The following is a 16,664-nucleotide window of genomic DNA, read 5'->3' on the forward strand; positions in this document are numbered from 1 at the left end:
GCTTCCTGGGTTGTCGTCTGGTTTGTCTTGTCCTTCACTGCTAGTTTTTCTTCCAGCCAGTTGCATCTTGCTCTCACGCGGTTTTTAAATCTTCAAACGTTTGCCTTCCACGTGCTCCATTCTGTGTGTGCATGCTGGCATGCTCGCCCACAGCCTAGGGCAGTGCTTCGACACTCGTGCTTGTCTCGCCTTTTTGACCCCACCATTACATGTCCAGACCTTTCACCTGGACTAAACAGATTGTCAGCAGACTCTGATAGCATGTAGTTTATGCACAGAGATTGTAGAGATGTACACTGGGAGACAACTCAAGAGTGTCGGTTCTGGGTATGCCTCCAGAGGATGCCCTCCTGCATCCTGTTTGCTGGTGTCTTCTGCACCATCCCTCTCAGGACCCTCTCTGCTCTGCCTTGACAGCAGTTTACTGACCTGTAACCATTTGGATTTGTTGAATGTTCTTCAGGATGTAAGCCTATATTTTGCTTTCTCGAATGGGTATTTTTAGGATCTTCTAAAATAAATGCCTGACTAAGATTTTGGCTTGCCATAACTATATCATTGTTTCTGTTTTGTTGGGTTTTGGAAGTCTGTTGTTGTGGTTTATGATGCTGGGCACAGACTAGAGTCAGTCTCACAGTAGAGGTGCGTGTTTGCTTGGACTTTTCTAAGGCAGGGTCTCACGTTCTGCCTCAGGGTAGTCTTGAATTCGGTGGTTAGACCCAGGTTGGCTTGAACCCGAGGCAAACGTCCTGTTTCAAAGTACTGGTATTACAGGCATGAGCCATGATACCTAGCTTGTAGCAAAGCCGGTGGCATACACCTTTAATCACAATGCTAGCAAGGCACAGGCAGATGGTTCTCTGAGTTCAAGGCCAGCCCTCTCTTTGTAACAAGTTCAGAACAGCCAGGGCTACACAGAGCAACCCTGTCTCAAAAAAACAAACAAAAAGGTTGAGTGCATTGTTTGGTCTTTGTGCATTATCTTTCTGTGCGAAGTTCCTATTTCAAGCAAAAGTATCTGAAAATGTCTTTGTGTTGAGAGTGTAGCTCCATGGTAGAGAAGTTAACGGCGTACTCAGTCTGTGTCCATTTCCTAACACGAGGGGTGGGGGCAGGTAAAAAGTTAACGACTCAAGTTTAGGGTGGCTAGCTCAGCCTTCTAGAGTCTTCCACTTCAGTACCCCTTGGTGAGCCACCATAGGCTTCTTGAAACATGGTAGTGGTCGTTGCTGACTGTTTTGCACACTCCATCTTAGTCTCCCTCCATTCTTACTTTTAGGAAGGTGAACGTCTGAGGTTGTGTTACTTGACCAGGTTAAACTGGATCACACTCTCAGCTCGAACATCATTGAATCCTGTGAAAACAGGAAGTGCACTCATGACAGCCCGTACTGACCCACAGTGACTCTCCCAATAAGTACTGTCCCCTGAGGTCTTAGCCAACTGTTTTTATTAGTCCAGCCTGGAATAGCCCTAGGAATTAACATCAAAGCCATTGTCTAGCTTTTTAAATTTTTCGCTTCTTTCTCCTCCCTCCAGCCCTTCTCCTATCGTGCCTGATTTGGCGTCTAATCAGACATAGCCCAGGCTAATCTGTCTCCGTGTCCTCCCTGTCCATTTGCTTGCCAGCCTGGAATGTGGTTTCTGGTCTCCAAACCTGAGCTCACTGAAAGGAGCTAGGTGTTCTCTTACTATCGCCTCATCTCTCCCAAGCTTCTGTTCTTTCCTGACCATATTTGTTCCAGGTTTCCCAGCTTGAAGATGCTCTTCTTGATAGAGAAGTTGGAAGAAAATAGGCTCATTTGCCTGTTCCAAACAGTGGAGTCGTCCCTTCCCTGACTATTGCTTCAGACGCGTGAGCTTCCTATGTCCTGTGACTCTAAGCTAATTTAGGGAGTTTTCTTTGACTGCTAATCCTTCTGGGCTTATTGGTGCCTTGCTTTACTTACTCACCTCCCTGTCTTTTAATCCCATTTTCATTCTCACTCTCACTAAACCTCTCCTGTATGCCTGTTTTCTTTTTATAGCGTCTCCTCCCTCCCTCTCTATCCTCTCCTTTCTGTTTTCTCAGGGTTATGTCTGTATTTAGCTTGACAATTTCTTGTACCATATTTGGGGCTTCTTATAACTTATAAAAGAATAAAGCCTTATGCAGAAATACAGTAGGCATGCCCTCAATTATTTGGGAGTATTCTCTTCTGGTGAGACCTAGGACGTGATTGACAGAGTCAACAAGCCGGTGTTTTCTATTTGCACACCTACACACCATTGTGTAACAATCCTCCTATAGAAATGTGAACCGCCTCTGCATAATTTAGCATGGCCGTATTCATTTCTTTTGGAAAGCTTTAATTCCCATTTTGTTCCTACAGATAAGAAACAAGATGGAGCTATTGAGAATCGCAACAAAGGTAAATTGGGGAAGATTTAAAAAGTACAGTTAGCTTGTTTTCTTTATCTCCAAAAATAGATCTGCTGTGTACTATATTTATCCAAAATTAGGGTACATGTGACAGGGAACATCAACAGTGTTAACTTGGATTAACCTCTCTTGCCTCTGCTGTAGTCATGCTGTCTCTACTGTCTAAGGAGGGTGTTAATTATGATTAGTGCTACTGTGCTTGGGTAGCTTTCCACATAAGGGATCCAAGTGCTCTGACATACCTGATATGTTACTATATGGTGGGGAGCAAAAAAATGACTGAGAGCCCATGTAGTGTAAATTACATTTAAAAGTCTATAACCATATGCATGTTTTTCTATATGTGTAATGGTATACAGTGTTGTACATTTGATCATAAAGCACACGAGAGGGCTCTGTAGTCTTTGGATAGGGCCTAATATCTAGCATCACAAGAAAAGAAAGAAATTTAGTAATCACTAAACATGACAGACAGCCTTAAGTCTAGAACAGTGCCACAGGCTAATGTCACTGCTCTCTTATTCCCACTGTGTAGCCACCACCAGTACTCCAACACACACACACACACACACACACACACACACACACACACACACACACAGAGTTGAATAATGGTTATAGTTCAGCCTTTTTTCTATAACAGGCTAATCTTGTAAAAAGAGAGAAAGAGAGAGGGGAAAAAATGTTTCAAAATGTTCACCATGCCTCTAAAATGCAACAAAATTGTGTTTTCTCCAAACTCAGCAAAAGCCCAGGATGGTGCGGCCATGGAAATGCAGCCTTTAAAGAGTGAAGAAGGAGGAGATGGTGATGACAAAGACAAAAAGAAAGCAAATTTGCCAAAAAAAGAAAAGTCCGTTTTACAAGGGAAACTCACGAAACTGGCTGTTCAGATTGGCAAAGCAGGTATGCCACACAAGAAAGTGAGGTGTTGGTTTTAAAATACATATATCTACTTGAAAAGTGGCTCCTATCACATCAATGGAAGTCATTCCTTTGCAAGTGTAAAGGATACTAAAAGAATAGTTTTAAATTTTGTACAAAACTTTTTGGAATACCACAGACACTCATAATGTGATTGCAGCAAACAGGCCATTACTCTTCATCCAGTGAGGTAACCCATGGTCAGGCTAAAATTAGGGCCTGAATTTGCCTAATTTACCAGCCTATACAGTCATCTCTAAATTTCTAGAGTTTGAAATGAAAAGGGGCTGTCAGGAAGATGGTTTAACACAGATTATCGAACTATGAAACTTTCTTAGCACACATTTTGCTCAGCCTTTTATTGGCTGTCTATGAAAAATATGTATTTTTCTAAACATAATAATGTCTCTCAGCTGAAAACACTGGTAATTATGAAGCTGAGAGACTAAAATGCTGCCTTCACTGGACAGCACCTGTGAAATCAAGGCTGCTCTTCAGAGGGGCAGTGAAGGAGAGCACGTGGGTAAGGTGGCATTGCACAGCACCGCCCAGCATTGCCACCTGTTGACAAATGCTGTGTATAAACAGTGTGCATTATGAGGGTCACGCAGATGGCTAGGAGGATAATTGGGGAAGCAGCCTGTGCTTTATACGCGGTAAGCTTATTCCTTAAAAGCAAATATGCATGTGTGTTAATCACGAGGTCGTGGTGTCGACTCGTACTGTTGGAAAGGGTGGACTTGAGGAAGTAAGAGGATTGAATGACTACTAGGTAGGACATTAGACCCAGATATTTAGACCTGGGGTTTTTTTTTTAAATATTCATTTATAAGAGGCTAAATAATTCGTGCTGTAGAAGGGTTAAATGTTTTATAATACATAGGTCACCATTTATTTTTCTGAGTTAATGAATTAGTAAAGATAGACCAAAAATAAATTAGGAAATGATCCAAGTAGTCTAATTTCATGTGTGTAATTTTAAGCATGGAGCTGATTTAATTTTCAAGGCTCTTGAGTTGACATCTTCCCGCGCCTTTCAGAAAGCTGAGCATTGCAAGCAGCTTAAGTGGGCTGGCCTGTGCATATTTGCTTGCGTTTGCCTCTTATTTTTGTCTCTACCTTAGCCAAGGCACAGGTACAGTTATCAAAGAATCAGAAAAGCTCCTCCCTCAGTTCTGTGGGGTCAGAGTTACACCTGGAAGCAGAACTCAAATCTGATGGGTGTGTTGAGTGAAGTGCACTCTGGGGGAACAGCTCAGGAAAGCGCAAGTGGACGTAACTTAGAATTGTTATAAAATACCGAGTGACTAATGCACAGGTGGCGGTGGGTAGTGGCTACAACATTTAAGCAACTGCCCCCCTTTTCTGTCTTTAAAGGTCTACTGATGTCTGCCATCACAGTTATCATCCTAGTATTATATTTTGTGATTGACACCTTCTGGGTCCAGAAGAGACCGTGGCTTGCTGAATGCACACCCATCTACATACAGTACTTTGTGAAGTTCTTCATTATTGGAGTTACGGTTCTAGTGGTTGCAGTTCCGGAAGGGCTGCCCTTGGCTGTCACCATCTCACTGGCATATTCCGTCAAGGTTGGTGGGCGTAGTTAAGTAGACGTGTTGTTTTAAAGCCTTGGCTGGTATGGAAAGTGGAAGGTTTCCATGTCCTTAAAGATGTAGATAGTGGTTCCAGTATTTCTGTGCACAGAGACCTATTCACTTCACGAAGAGCAGCAGCCTCTCCAGGTCGCCTCACTCCCCCTCTCCCATCCATAAAGTTACGGTTGGGGTATGTGCGACTTAGTGTACTGCACAAAAGCAAGGGCATTTTACTTGGGCCCACTTCCTGAGTCCTCCTGTTCCTACAGTGACGTCTTCCCACTTGTGGGCAGATTTTCATTTCCAAAAACAGTTCAGGTATCATTTGCATGTAGTAAGGCCCTTTGACTCCCTCCCTGTGGCCCACAAAGTCCTGCTGGCTCTGGCCCTTGCTCACGTACCTGTCAGAGCTCATCTACCCCACCCCGCTCTCCCTCAGGCCCAGCCTTCCCTGCTGGTTTCTAAACGGCCCCTCTAGGATTTCTCTTTCTTCGTGGTTGTGCAGGTTGCACTTCATGGAGGGATGCTGTTCCTGTAACTTGTGAAGTTAGCTGGCATTTTTCTTAGTAAGGGACATTTCTGACAGTGAGAAGTCTAGCCAACGGCAGCTTCTACACTGACATCTTTCCTTCAGGGTTCCAAATGTTTTACAAATGGCCAGTCCTAAGAATCTCTTTGGCTTACTGTCTAATTCTTTTTTTAAACTTATTGTGCCTGCATGTTTGTATGTCACACAGTGTCCGTTTATAAGGGCAGCTTACAGGAGCCGATTTATTTCCTTCCTCCATGTGGGACCCAGGGATCTGACTCGGGTCATCAGGTGGCAAGCAGCTTTCACTCACTGAACCGCTTTGCGAGTCCCCACTGTTCATTTTATTTTCAGACAATTAACAGATTTTATAATTAAAATTTTTTAATATGTTAAGGTGTTTACAAAACACAGTTTACACATTTGTGTGTGCTTTTTTAATGCTTTAAAATGATTGGAAATGATAGAATAAATACAGATTTTTTTTGACGAACCAATCATTCATTTTTCAAAATCAGTACATTCTGTGTAGTCTTTAGTGATGTTAATTTTTCAAGGAAGATATAGATAAGTTGATCTGTGTTCCTTGAATAGAAAAGTGAGATCATTTTGCTTAAAGTCTTTTAAGCTTGCATTAAATGTCTTTTTAGCCCTAATGTAATCAACATCTGTTCCTTTCACTGTGGTGTGGTCTTTATACATCCTGTTGTTGTTTTGTGAAGTTTAAGGTCTTTTTCGTTTCTCATATTCAGGTCATAAGTAATTCGGGAGGTACATATTTCTCTTTTCCATGGTTATTCAAAAACTGATTTTTTTATATTCTCTCATGAATTAGTGATGGGTGGGGAACTTCAGAAATGAATTTGTGTGTGTGTGTGTGTGTGTGTAATTTTAATTGAAATGCCTTTTGCAACTATTGTGAAAACTCTTGGCATCTTTGAAACTACCCTCTATAGTTATAAATTAAGCAGTGGCATACACTTTAATCCTAAGGATGAAAATTTCCGGGATTTGGATTAGATGAAAATGACTGAGTCATGTCTTTGCATGTTAACTAAGCCTATAAAAGTGAAGAAAGACAACCACCACCAAAACAGCTACATGCTCACAAATTTCTCAAATGTCTGACTAAAGCTATGTTTTTGTTATAAATTGATAAGGAGTTCTTCTTATTTTCTATTTAGTGAAACTTAGCCCTTTATCTTGCATTACTATAATTACCACTGTACCTACAGTAAGATTGTCATGAAAGTAAGACACTAAGTAACTTCACTAAGCATATCAGAGGCATGTGGCACCTAAATATAGATTCTGAGATCTCTGTTAGATCATGCAATGTGTCGGTACCATGGTTGAAAACATTAAACACCAGCAGTATTCTCTGTGGCCTATCTGAGTAGGACAAATATTCTAAAATCCTTCTGCTGTTAAGCTGTTACTTTCTAAGCTGTGTTTGTATTGATTGATTATTTTACCACTGTGATGTAATGAGGCGATTGCCTTTCTATATGGTTTAACGGTCTTGGGTTGTGGTTTTGTATTTTGTTGCTGTAGAAAATGATGAAGGATAATAACCTCGTGAGGCATCTGGACGCTTGTGAAACCATGGGGAATGCCACAGCTATTTGTTCAGATAAAACGGGAACATTGACAATGAACAGAATGACAGTGGTTCAAGCTTACATAAACGAAACGCATTATAAAAAGGTTCCCGAACCAGAAGCTATCCCACCAAATATTTTGTCCTATCTAGTAACAGGGATTTCTGTGAACTGTGCTTACACGTCAAAAATATTGGTAAGGCTCCTTTAACTTATCTGCATGAAAGCATTGCCACTTACAGTATGATTACTGTAAGATCTGCTTGCTTGTTGGTTATTACTGTGTTCCTGTGTGGCCGCCAGTGCTGCGGAGCAGCTTTGGAGGTCCGAGGATCACTTTGTAGCAATGGTTCTCCTTGTAAGCTTGTGTTCCAGGCATCAAACTCGGGGTTTCTAAGCGTAAAGAAGTGCCGTAGCCCCTAAGCCATCTCCTAGACCACATCAGTACTTTTTTTTTTTTTTTTTTCCTTTAATTTCTGGTGTTTAGAAATTTTGAAGCCTTGCAGCCAGGCTATGTTCTTAATATGATTACTACTTACTGTGCTGGGTGTAGCACAGAGTGCGTGTGCCTGTTAGGTCAGTGCACTACCACCACGCTACATTCACAGCCCACATACCCATTATGCTCAGTCATTGCGACTGTGCTCATTTTTGTGAAAGACCTGGCGGTCCTACAGTACAACATCCAGTGTCGATTTAGAACAACCCTTGGAGCTGCTGTCAGCCGCATGCATTATGTCTGCTGTTCTGCTGTTTTGTTTCTCAGTAGTTCCTGCCCATAAAGTTGTCTTCAGCCATTTTTAAAGGCTCATAAAGTAATCATAGATTTTGTGAGGACTTTTTTAGCTTTGCAGATTCTAAATTTTTTATTTAAACTGAAAGTATAACGTGTATGTTTGACTTTCTGTTGTCTTAGTGATCTACTAACTCTGTGGGCAAAAATTATATTGCAAGTTTTGCTTAATGAAAACACGGGTGATTAGAAAATTAGGAGGTTCTGGTTTCTAGGCCTAGTCTTGCCATTTACTATTAAAAAGTCTGAGCTTTTACTTTCTATAAATAAGAACCTTTAAAAAATTACCTAATATAAAAATAAGTGATAAAAATGGGAAGTGAAAATGGAATCAAACTTAAGTCCTACTGTGTATCAGGACAAGATATATGCGTTTTATGTCATTTTATTATAAGGTCATAAGTACTAGCAACTAGTTGGACTGAGGTGGAACCCATGCCACCCTTCCTTCCCCAAAATCCTTTCTACCTTACCTGCGTCCATCTTTGAAATTCTCATATGAGAAGACATTTTCTACATCATTTTGTTTCAGAATGCTTCGTTCTGTTGTACATTTTAAGTTAAAATTTTAATAGGAGAGTAAAATAATGCTAGCTTCTAACCCCCCATACCTTTTTTTTTTTTTATTTAACAGCCACCAGAGAAAGAGGGTGGATTACCTCGTCATGTGGGTAATAAAACAGAATGTGCCTTGTTGGGACTTCTCTTGGATTTAAAGCGGGATTATCAAGACGTTAGAAATGAAATACCAGAAGAAGCATTGTACAAAGTCTATACCTTCAATTCTGTTAGGAAATCCATGAGTACAGTCCTAAAAAATTCAGATGGAAGTTACCGGATCTTCAGCAAGGGTGCATCTGAGATAATGCTGAAAAAGTAAGCATAAAGTACTTAGATAAATGAGCTGACTACATTGCTCATTGGAATGTCCCTGTGTTATTCTTTTATGGGCATCGTGCATTTGGATAGCATTGCAGAGGTTTGTAGCATGCCTACCGTGTTCTGCCTCTTGCACTCTATGGCTTCTTATTTCTCAGCATTTTGCTCTAGGGAAAATAAGCCTATCACATTTAGTGTGATGAGATTTAAATCAGGTAAACGTTGGTGGCTTGGGAAAGCATCCTTTATGTTAAGCAGGAAGTAGGGTTGTGAGACCTCATCCACATCACACTTCGTTATGTGATTCCAGTGTGACGGGCTGAAAACCTGTGGTATCGCTGACTTTCTTGGTAGCGGATAAATGGCAAAGAGATTTTGGGAGTGTTTTGAACCCAGGTTTCTCTGTGTAGCCCTGTCTATCCTGCACTCGTTGTGTAGACCAGGCTGACCTCCCAACTCACAGCACTCCACTTACCTCTGCCTCCCAGAGAGTAGTGGGATCAACAGTGTGTGCCGCCAAACCCAACTGAGAGTTTGTTTTTGTGTTTTGTTTTTAATCAAAGTTAATCAGGCATTGACTCTTTCCTTGCATCTAATTAATCTGAGGCAGAGTTTCGTTTTTCTGTTTTGGGGTTTTTTTTTTTTTTTTCTCCTTACTTTCCATTCTCCTCCATTAGGAAAGGGTGGCCAGTAGTAGCACCTAGAATGGAGTAAAACAATGTGTGTAAATGTCTTTCATAGGGGTTGACTAGTAGTAAGTATACAGAAGCTTACAGTAATGTTTACACTCTGCTTAGAGACTGAGCCGACAAGAGTGAGTAAGCCAGGTAATGCCATTAACGCATTTTTCACTGAAGCTCTGTGATGGAAACTAGATATGGTGGTGCTTGCATATAATCTCAGCATTTGAAAGTCATGGGCATTACAGGTTAGTGGCCAGGCCAGACTGTGTAGTGAAACCTTGTTTAAAAAAAAAAAAAAAAAAAAAGGACAGAAACAAAAATGCTGTGACTGAAAGTAATTCTTGAGTCGGGAACTAAGGTGGGCAGGGGTGAAAGGAGTGACTGGTGCCAAGGACTGATGCGAGCCACAGGAAGGAAGTGGCATGGAATACAAAGGAGGGAACCTATTAAGTACCGTTGAGAGGAAAGAAATGTGCAGCTTAGGAGATGAAGAAGCAAGTGTCCAGGTCAGAGTTTTAGAGTTATTAAAAGCACTTGGGGTAATATTGATGCTGACTGCATGGCATACGGGCAGCATTCAGTCTTGTGCACTAAGGTTAAAGCATCGGGTAGAATGCTTCAGCGCGGATTGGAGGCCTTAGAAAACAATCAGAAGGTGTGGATTTAACAGACAGCTCCACGGAAAGAGACATAGAAGAGCATCACCGTCACCGAGAGGAGTATAGGAAGATGTGGCTTCCCTACCTACCAGGGGGGAGCTTGGGCTTAGTTTCACTAAAAATTAAACTACTTTGATAGACTCTTTCTCATAGAACGTCTACTTATTTTAACAAAAAGATTCTTCTTTTCTTTTGCGGTTGAAACAATATAGGTGATAAAATAACGTCACAGGTAAGGGGTTGACTGAACTTATCCTGTTTGTTTAAAAGGAGAAAATATTTTTGTGTTGGCACTCGGGAATCTTTGTGGAAATGTTTTAAGAATAGTGTTTCCAAAAGAGAAAATTTAGAGACTACCTGAGGTAACTGGTTAAGAACCATAAGTAAGAGCCACACGGATGAGAACTGTTTTGTAGAAGGGCGAGTGAGCAAGTCTCTATAATTCAGTATGTGCTTCCCTCATTTCCAGAACTCAGGTCCCGTGACTTCTCCCTCACCCTTGCCTGTCACTTAAATTGCATTAAGTTACTTTTGTTGGTTACTGATGTTTGGATTCGATGTTTCCTTCTAGGTGTTTCAAAATCTTAAATGCTAATGGTGAGGCAAAAGTATTCAGACCCAGAGACCGCGATGACATTGTGAAAACCGTGATTGAGCCGATGGCATCAGAAGGCCTAAGAACCATATGCCTGGCATTCAGAGATTTCCCAGCGGGAGAACCAGAACCGGAGTGGGATAACGAGAATGATGTCGTCACTGGCCTTACTTGCATTGCTGTTGTGGGCATTGAAGATCCCGTGAGGCCTGAGGTAGTGAGATGTCCCATTCTGCCTGTGCTGTGAGAATCTAGGCATTAACCATGATCAGTCTCCCAGCAGAACTCCTGGTGTGGGTGCTGTTTACTCTGTGTGAACCAAAGATGAATGGAATAATAATGGAACAGTAATAGAAGAGCTAACACACATTACCCTTTATGCTGTTCGTTTAGGCAGCTTCCCTGGTAAAGTGTGAGTGTATAACACTGAAACCTAGCAGTGCCTTAATTGTGTATGTTTTCAGTTGATGTTTAACGTAATAATGAATGCCATTAAATGATTAGGTTTCCTTCTCCAGACCTGACCTCCAAAAGAGCATTCGGTGAAGACAAATGTCTCCATTTTTCTCAGAACAAAAACCACTGCCTGTGTGTATCTATTAAGTTCTTGAGGTGTGACTAGTACAATTGGAAAACCGAAGTCTTGTTGTTTTTTTTTAATGATCTGTTTATTTTTATTTTATATACATTGGTGTTTTGCCTGAATGTATGTCTGTGTGAGGATGTTGGATTCTCCAGAACTGTGGTTATAGACAGTTGTAAGCTGCCATGTGGGTGCTGGGAACTGAACTTGGGTCCTCTGGAAGAGCAGCCAGTGTTCTTAACCTCTGAGCCATCTCTCCAGCCCTGGAAACTGAATGCTTAAATTAAATTTAAACATCTCACGCATCTGATAGCAGTAAGTGCTAGACTTTGCCCTTTTAAATTAATTGAAATTTTTGTTTGCTTGCTGGCCTTTTGCTTTTGAAGTTTATCCTTGGCACTGTTTTAGGGACTACAGACAGAAAGAGTTTAGAAATCTGGTCCCTAGCCTCAAAAAAGTAAGTGCCTTGGGTGCCAGTGGACAATGTATTTGATGTTAGCCTATTGCCAGTTACATACAGAACATGTTGTATAATCAGAGACCATGAGGTATCGATTTAATCTAAAGCAATAGCATCTTTTTAATAAGTTTTCTTTGGCTAGATAGTATGCCAAAAGCATTTCACATGTAACTTCATTTAGTGCTCAGCCCGTGATTGGAATATTAATTATTCTGACTTCACGGAGGGGGAAGCAATGAGATTTGTGGTGGAGCTTTAGACAATAGGCATAGCACATTCAAACCCTCGTTCTAACTCCAAAACAGAACTTAAAGAGACCACTAATCTATAGCCCCCCTCTGCGGGCCTCAGGTAAGATTTCCTGAAAGGTTGATTACTTGTCTTGAGTCTTAAAGGTCAGAGTATGGGCTAAAGAAGGTGGGACAGGCTGCTTCGGGAACACAGTAAGTACATCTAAGCAAAGAAGGAACAACACAAACACTGCTTTTCTTCAGTGATTTTTATCCTGTTAATTTATTCAACCCGTAATACTGGGCAACCTTCTGAGAACAGAAAATACTGACTTCAGTGAGTAAAATAGTCAAAGAGAATTTATATTCTGGAAGAAAACACCCAAATTGTACCAGAATAGATGCCTAGACAGTATGTATGCCAGTGGGAAGGAAACACCCAAATAGGTATAAGCATAGATTGCTTCATGGTATGCCACTGCTAACGAAGGGATTTGTGAGGAATACACTGGTGCCCATTTTCATCACCCTAACGGAAATGGATGTTAGGTGGGGTAAGGGTTGTAAAGGATAGGCACAGGGTAGTAAAACAAGGTGATTGAGGAAGACCATATAAGGGATTTGAGCTGAATATGGTGGCTCACTATGAGCCAGGCGTATAAATAGCTGCAAGAACAACATTCCAGGCTGTATTGGTCAGGGTTCTCTAGAGGAACAGAACTTACAGAGTGAACCTATATCTATCTATATAGAAGGGAGATTCATTAGACTGCCTTACAGGCTAGCGCATCAGTGGAAGAGTCTGCGAGGCTGAACATCTCAGCTAGTCTTCAGTGTACACCAGAATCTCAAAGGCACAGGCTCTCGTGCCAGTGAAGGAGCGGACCTGCTAGTTGGAGGGAGAGCAAGCAGGCAGAGAGAGCAGGCTTGCTTCTCCTATGTCTTCAGATAGGCAGCCGGCAGAAGGCGTGGCCCAGATTAAAAGTGGGTCTTTTCACCTGAAAAGATCCAGATCAAAAGTGGGCCTTCCCGCTTTGCATGATATAATTAAGGAAAAAAATAAATCCCTCACAGGTGTACCCAGTCACTTGGGTTATAGTTAATTCCAGATGTAGTCAAGTTGACAACCAAGAACAGCCATCACCCGGGCAAACAGACGCAAGTGCAGGGGACTGCAGGTGAGAAAACAGTGTTTTACAGATGCAAAGGTGCTAAGTGTAAAGAATCAGGAGGTTAAGATTACACGTGACCTATCTAGACTGCAAGACCTCTGAAATTTTTCCAAAATTTAGGTATTATAACATTATTTATGTGCCAAAGTACCATTTTGAAGACTAGGAGGAAGAGAAAGAGAAGCGGAAGAGCCGGTGAGACTCTCGCATCAGTCTCCAGCAGTACTTGGACTACAGTTATGACTGGAGAAATGAAGTGTATAAGATGACCTCAGTGGCAGATTAGTAAGGATGTGTGTGTTGGGGGTGAGTGTGTTGGGGTTTAACCCAGTTGAGGTGTATGAGACATCCTGCATGTGTCCAGTGAGCGTTTGGACCTGGAAGCCACAAAATAGTCTAGGCCGGAGAAGTTATTTAAGAGACAAAAAGAGACCTGGGGAAAAGGTATAGCTAAGAAACAGGTAAGAGGCTGAGATCCAATTAGAAGCCGTACAGAGGAGGAGCCAGTCTCTACCTTCCATAACTTGATGGGTGGTAGAGTGCATCACCATGTCAGAAGAGCGAAACAGAACAGTCCTTTGAGAGATCAAGGTAAATTCAGTTTGGGGTTTGACAGGTCATCCAGAGCAGTGGTGTCTGCCAAGCTTTGGTCATAGGAAACCCACTCAAGGTTCTGCAGCTTGACTTGCAGCTTAAATCTTACGGAATATCAAGTCAGGATAGCTGTAATTTTGTTCATTGGAGAAGCTTTAAGCCCATTATATTCTTGGTATTTTAGTTGGTGGAGAGTTTTCTTTCCTGTTCTCAACCTTCTAATGCTGTGACCCTTTAATATAGTTCCTCGTGTCATGGTGACCCACAGCCATAAAATTACTTCATTGCTACTTCATAACTGTAAGTTTGCTACTGTTAAGAATTATAATGTAAACATCTGTGTTTTCTGATGGTCTTAGGGGACCCCTGTGAAAGGGTTGGCTTGACACCCCTCAAAGGGGTTGCAACCCACAGGCTGAGAACATAATGCTTTAAAACATTATTATTCCTTTCTTCACAAAATAAGAGGAGTGTGTGGGAGAGATGGGGTGAGGGAGTATGAGCCAGCTTCTCTGATGTCTGGCCTGTGCAGTTCTGAATCGAGAATCTTGATACATGCTTAAAGAATGAATCCAGTTTTCCTGCAACTGCCTGAGAACTTGAACAAGACACGTCACCTTGCTTTAGGACATTGTTTGTAAAAAAAAATGGAGGCAGAGTTATGAGTTACAAGTTAGAAATGTTCTGTTTAGTGGACAGAAAATAAGTATTTGCATATCGTTATTAATTGACTTAAGATGTAATTCCTGTATCATACAATTATCCAAATTCAAAGAACTGTCTAATGGTTCTTCCTTTGCTTACTGATAGTTGTGCAGATGCCACTACGGTCAGGCATAGAATAGTTTTTATCACCTGAGACACAAACTCCATAATCATTCTGTTCTCCCTGTCCTGCCTCCTGTGGTGCCAAGCAGCCACATTATTATAATTCAATAATGTCTGGCCTACATCTCGCCATGCCCTCTACCCTTAAACTCCCACGTCGGGGTAACCAGCATCTGCTATGCCCTTCCTGAGTACTGCTCCCACCTAGTTTTAACCCAAGTCCAGTTTATCCTTACTGTCATTCCCCCATCTAAATGATCCTAGGTGAGTTTCCAGTCAGGGATTGCTTAGATGTTTGGAGTAAAATGTGTCTTAAGCTTATATGAGATAAAATTGGCCAGTAGCTTATAAATCATGTTGATTAAAAAAAAAAAAAAAAGATAACTCAAGCAGTGTCTGTCACTCGTTGAACTCACCTCATCGAGTACCTGGCACCCAGTAAATATTAGCTACAGGCAGAGAATTTGGAGACATTCTCCATCCAGGGATACAGATTACTAAGAGTTCGCAGGGTGGAAGAGAAACAACAGCTCGAACATTTAAACTTAGATACATATTTAAGTTGTTTGGGGTTATTTATGTGCTCTAAGACTATCGGATATGCTGATGCTTGTGCCACCCTTGAAAAGCATCCGTGTGGTAACTGTGTCTGCAGAAAATCAGTAGTGTGATACGTACTAAGGTCTGGTTATTTTCCAGGTACTTAAGTATATAAATAAGTGAAAGAAATTGCATTGGTCATTCAGAGATAAAGTAAAGGTTCTGTCTTGAGAAAAGGATTGATTTGCAGAGGACATAGATAAACAAATATCTGTAATGTGATGGCTTAGCCAACAGTACAGACACTTAATAAGACAAAGGCCAAGTTTGTCTAGCTAGTTCAGTGGCACTCCAGAGAATTTACATTTAAACTGAACTTGGGATAGAAGTCACGGGCACGCAGCTTGCAGGACCAGTTTCACACTTTCCCCTCTGCATGCCATGTATGTGAAGTATTGAGCACTAAGAGATTATGCACAAAAGAGTTTCTCCTTTCTCAGGAAATCATAATTGTGTTGACATTAGGCCCTCCTCATTCTGCCGTGAAAATCAGACCAGACAGGAACTGAGTAACACCGTAAGCAGTTTTTTTGTTTTTGTTTTTTTTTTCCCTCCTGGGTGTGTCATCATCAGCGTAGTTTCTTCGTAGTTTCCTTGCTATCTCCATGGCCCCGAAGCCATTTGAATTTACACCCTGTGCTCTGGTAGGAGTTGTATGGATTTTCTGCCTAGAGGGGCAAGGAAGGATTTTCTGAGCAAACTGCTGTAGGAGAAGCACACACTGCCATGTCAGTCTGCATGTAGTAAAGTTTCAGTAAACCTAGAACACTAACTGTTCTGAGGCCGTCTGTTACTCACTCCGTAGTTCTGGGAGCTCCGTGCATTGCGCTTAACAGCCGAGGAACCCTTGCATATTTTTAACATGGATTGCTGTGTTAAACATGAATTCTATCAGAAAGAGTATCAGATGCTCTAAAGACTAAATGACACAGAGGTGGGGATAGCAGTTAGAAGCTGTTGCAGTACGCTCCAGGAATAGAACTGACTCAGAAGTTTGAGATAAAATGTGTTAAGACTTGTTGGTCCTTAACAAAAGCATGGGCAGGAAATGGAAGAGGAGTTGGAGCTGACTCCTGGGCTCTGGTAGATAGTAAGGATTCGAGGGTTCCAGATTGTGATGCCCACTGTAGACAGCCTCGAGCACAGCTCTGTGTGACAAGGAGGGTCATTAGCTCAGAGACGGTTTGGGAGTAGATAAAAGATGGATTAGGACAGTGGTTCTCAACTTTCCTAGTCCTGCGACCCTTTAATACACTTCCTCATGTTGTGACCCCCCCAGCCATAAAATTATTTGTTTCTACTTCATAACTATAATTTTGCTACTGTTATTATACATCGTAATGTAAATAGCTGATACACAGGATATCTGATTTGCGACCCCCCCCCAAGAGGGTCACAGTCCACAGGTTGAGACCCACTAGATTAGATTAGGAGCCATCTGTCACTGGACATCTTACTCAGGTGTCCTCTGAACAGTAAGCCAGAATGGTTAAAAACCACCACTTAACTGCCTG

General features: G+C 41.6%; 1 protein-coding gene across 1 annotated transcript in view; it reads left to right on the plus strand.

Annotated features, from left to right (window-relative positions):
- Atp2b1 (ATPase plasma membrane Ca2+ transporting 1) overlaps positions 1–16,664 on the plus strand; it is a 105,293-nt gene that overhangs the window by 74,518 nt on the left and 14,111 nt on the right. The window contains exons 7-12 of the mRNA XM_051139637.1: positions 2,373–2,411; positions 3,167–3,328; positions 4,724–4,938; positions 7,028–7,270; positions 8,502–8,743; positions 10,660–10,897. Of these exons, the coding sequence (XP_050995594.1) occupies positions 2,373–2,411; positions 3,167–3,328; positions 4,724–4,938; positions 7,028–7,270; positions 8,502–8,743; positions 10,660–10,897 (1,139 nt within the window). The remainder of the gene's footprint in view (positions 1–2,372; positions 2,412–3,166; positions 3,329–4,723; positions 4,939–7,027; positions 7,271–8,501; positions 8,744–10,659; positions 10,898–16,664) is intronic.

Source organism: Acomys russatus, chromosome 31 (genome assembly GCF_903995435.1).
Source record: "Acomys russatus chromosome 31, mAcoRus1.1, whole genome shotgun sequence".
NCBI classification, from domain to species: Eukaryota; Metazoa; Chordata; class Mammalia; order Rodentia; family Muridae; genus Acomys; species Acomys russatus.